The sequence below is a fragment of the Notothenia coriiceps genome, unplaced genomic scaffold, assembly GCF_000735185.1.
Source record: "Notothenia coriiceps isolate Sejong01 unplaced genomic scaffold, NC01 NC01_scaffold00004759, whole genome shotgun sequence".
Lineage (NCBI taxonomy): Eukaryota > Metazoa > Chordata > Actinopteri > Perciformes > Nototheniidae > Notothenia > Notothenia coriiceps.
The window spans coordinates 350-4,067 of NW_011337460.1; the positions used below are offsets into that span (position 1 = coordinate 350).

Below are 3,718 nucleotides of genomic sequence, written 5' to 3' on the forward strand. Positions count from 1 at the left end.
TGTTGACAGGGGGCGGGGGAGCACGCTCATGAACTGTTAGCGCCGGAACCTCGTAACGGTTGCGGAGCGCATTTGCGCCACATTTGGGCCTAAGATGAGGTTTGAGTCTGCGTGATCTGCGTGTAGGGAGGGGCAGCAGCCATATCATTAGCTAGAACTAGCTAGATCTGATGGATTTGGACCTAAACACGAGTGAAGTATAACCGGACGTGAGAAAGAGAGGCCAGCACCTGCAGCTCTGCCTGCTGTGGGGGACCGGTGAGCGGAGCAAAACACACCTTTAGACGTCAACTAACACATTTAGCTATGGCACTGTCGTATATATATACATTGAATTATTCAATTTGATAATATGTAATCAACTTAGGCATCCCTCCCAAAAAAAAAATATATATATATATTCATAAAAATATTCATAACTCATATTCGATACATGAATAATTATTTGAATACCTGAATAATTTCGAATATTCGATTAAATCGTTCCCATCCCTACTGTAAAGCCATGGGAAATGTGAGCTTCTCTGAATGTATGTGTTTGATTTGAACCCTCCAGTAGAGTTCAAAGTTAAGATTGTTATGGTCAAGACAACAATCTATGACATGACGATGAAAAGACTGAAAAGTGACCCTTTTTTTTTTCATATTGCCTGTTATATTTGTGTTTGTTTGCTTAAAGCCTATGAATGTTTTCTTGAGGGGACCCTCTGAATAAATGCTTTCATTTATATTACTGCAAATTAAGATGAAGACATAAAGTGAACAGCAAATAACTGGCAAATGATGTTGGACTTGTAAATGCTGCATGAAGATAGAGATAGAAGCTGAGATGGAAGCTTCAGCACTCATTGTGAATAAATCCATATTTAGTACACAGATAATGAGCCTCTTTTCCCATACAGCATAAATCCTTCATCTCATGATTAGCCATTGCTAGCAGGACATTGGCCTTCAGCAGTATCCTTCAGTCTAAATCAATGGACCTTCTGCATTGGGTGCTTTGATTAATGCATTTGTATTGACCAGAATGAACAAATCAAGTCCCTGACACTTGGATGTGTGTCTTTGTGAGGTGGTATTGAGGCATATGTACCCTTTTTCTTGTGTTGTTGCTTTTTCACACCGTCTTAATATAGAACACAGCAATCATTAGGGCCCTGAGACAAAGGTTGATTAAAACCTCCAAGTGAAATTGTCACACAGAATTTGGTGTACACGTTAGGGGGAGGTGTTGGGATCCTGCATTATACATGGTCTCCAAGGCTTTTCGGGAATTATAGGGTTGTAAGCAATTTGCGTCGTACCAGTGGATCATCCTTTCTGTTTAACATGACATTAAAACAGAATAATTTGCAATTATAGTTTATGTATTCAATAATAAGTGTAGCCATACACCAAATTCTACATTAAATACAAATCAAATAATAGCTACTACTTTTCAAGGCACTCTACCTGCTTTTCTGTGAGGATAACTCTGCCCAGCAGCTGATCCTCAAGTCCTCTCATTGTGACGGTAAAGTCAATGATGGAGGTGCGGGCACTTATCTCGGGCGTATAGGCAGGGTTAGGCAGCTTGGTGGTCACGTAAAGCCTAAAGCCCTTCATCACATCCACCTCTTTGTCACCCACTTTCACCTTCAAAAAAAAGAAAGAGAGAAGAAAAGACGAAGAACAAAAGTCAGCCTTACAAAGTACTACCTGCATGATTTTCAGATTTACCATCATAGCAGAATAAAACATGTATTCACATATTTGTCATGACAGACAGTAATAGATGTCAGATAGATAGCAGATGTCTTTGAACATGTATGAATAGGCCATACTGACAAACATGATGAAGGTATATCCTGGCGTCAGCAACAAACACTGGCAGATTCAGCTGCTCAGAATAATTTCCTGTATGCATGAACTGTATATTTGTGTAAGTGTGTACGTGTGCATGGATGTGTGAGTCTTGAGTTTGATCAGTAATAAATTACTCATGGCAGAATAACTACTAATTATCCATCTGGCAGTTTGTCCCTGGAGCCACATCCACAGACTCCTTCACTTCCTTCTCACACCAGGATATTAATAGAAATGTAAGCTTTTCAGGAGATGGTGGGAGGGAGAGTGTAGACACCTCTAATCGGCCCTTTCAATAGATTGCCTTCTTGTTGAAGATGGTGTGTGCATCTGACACATGCTTACTTGCAATCGCCATAAGGTGTGTGCATCATTTTGTTGCAGTTATTTTTTTTTTTTTGTGTGATTGCTTGTATGTGTGTTAGTTTGATGCATGGGAGATAGAAGGGAGGCAGCTGCAGTGTTAGCAGCTGAATAACTAGCATCAGCTGTAGCCAGGAGTTGTGAGGTGATAATGAGAAGGAGAAATGCCTGGAAGCACAACATCCTATACTGTGTGATTTAATTTTCTTTGTCTTAACATGAGAGTAGTATTGCATCGATTAATGACACAACTCATTCCTGTTGTGATGTATATGGCATTAACTTAGTTCACTGTTATCTGGACGACATGCAAAATGCTTTTCAACTGACCTGTCAAGTTTTGTGGAAATTAATGTTTACATTATAAGCAACACGAAAGACATTCATGTGTGCAATACAAACGTTCAAACCAGTTTATTAGCGGAAAGACCTATTTAGAACACTCCCTTAAAGTTAATTTAAAACACTGTATTTACTGTAATGCCAATCATTTGTATCCAAAGCCTGCTTCTGGACTGTAGTTTTGGTTACTAAAATGAATACTAAAATGAATACTAAATAGTGCTAATTAAGTGACCTCACTAAAGTGGATATTTAAGGCCTAATTTCCTTTTCCTGGGTTGCCTTTCCACTTGAACTTGCTAAAAGAGTACAAAACAGCTGCTAAAACTCACAAAAAAACACACACTTCATGCATAGTTCAATCACATACTGTAACACCAAAAACTACCTAACTCATCACAAAATCACCTGCACCATGTTCAATTTTCAATTAATTAAACTGATCCCATCAACATGTTTTTTTACAGCAGGTATAATTATTGAGGTCATTCATTTACAGGCCTTTAACAATTTGAATATCTTACAATCTAAATGTGATACAAATATATCCTTTTGATCCTAGTAAATGGGTTTGATGTCATCTATGTTTTAAAAAGTACTAAAGTAGTGCAATTTTGTAACTGCAAAGTCCAACCATGCCTTTCACCTGATAACACACCTGCCCATTTTACACTTTTCTAACCAAGGTAAAAACATATAATATGGTACACAAGGGTTTTATTTATTTTCCGTTACCTTGTAAGTGGAGCCTGTTTTAAAGAAGTTTTTTTCAAGGATGTTGTCGAGTGCAGGGTCCAACTCCTCCCCTACATCCTCGATCAAAAGGGGGCGACCAAGCGACAAGCTGTCCTCCAGATGGTTCTTGAAGTACTTATGGTTAAGTGAGGTTATCTGGGATGAGAAGATAGATGGTTATAAAAAAACTAAAACTTGCAATGCAATGAAGAGCTAGAAGCATTCCATTTTTGACCCATAATGACAATTTTGTTTTAGTGAAATCAGTGCTTAAAAGTTCTGTTATCACTTACTAATTGAAATTAGGGGTGCACCGAATGGGAAATTCTTGGCCGAAACCGATACCGAAAATAGGAAACAGTTGGCCGAAAACCGAATGCCGAAAGTCCGAAAATGATTAATAGAAATATATATATATATAATGTATACATTT

The 3,718-nt window shown here is 38.2% G+C and overlaps 1 protein-coding gene across 1 annotated transcript; it reads right to left on the bottom strand.

The window, feature by feature from the left end:
- Positions 1-1,452: 1,452 nt before the first annotated feature.
- Positions 1,453-3,441, bottom strand: LOC104942539 (dynein heavy chain 5, axonemal-like; the record flags this gene model as incomplete). Its single annotated transcript, XM_010767766.1, has 2 exons — positions 1,453-1,635; positions 3,286-3,441. Coding segments are annotated over 2 exons (339 nt in total), but the record flags the coding sequence as incomplete, so codon positions are not given.
- Between the last annotated feature and the right edge of the window lie 277 nt (positions 3,442-3,718).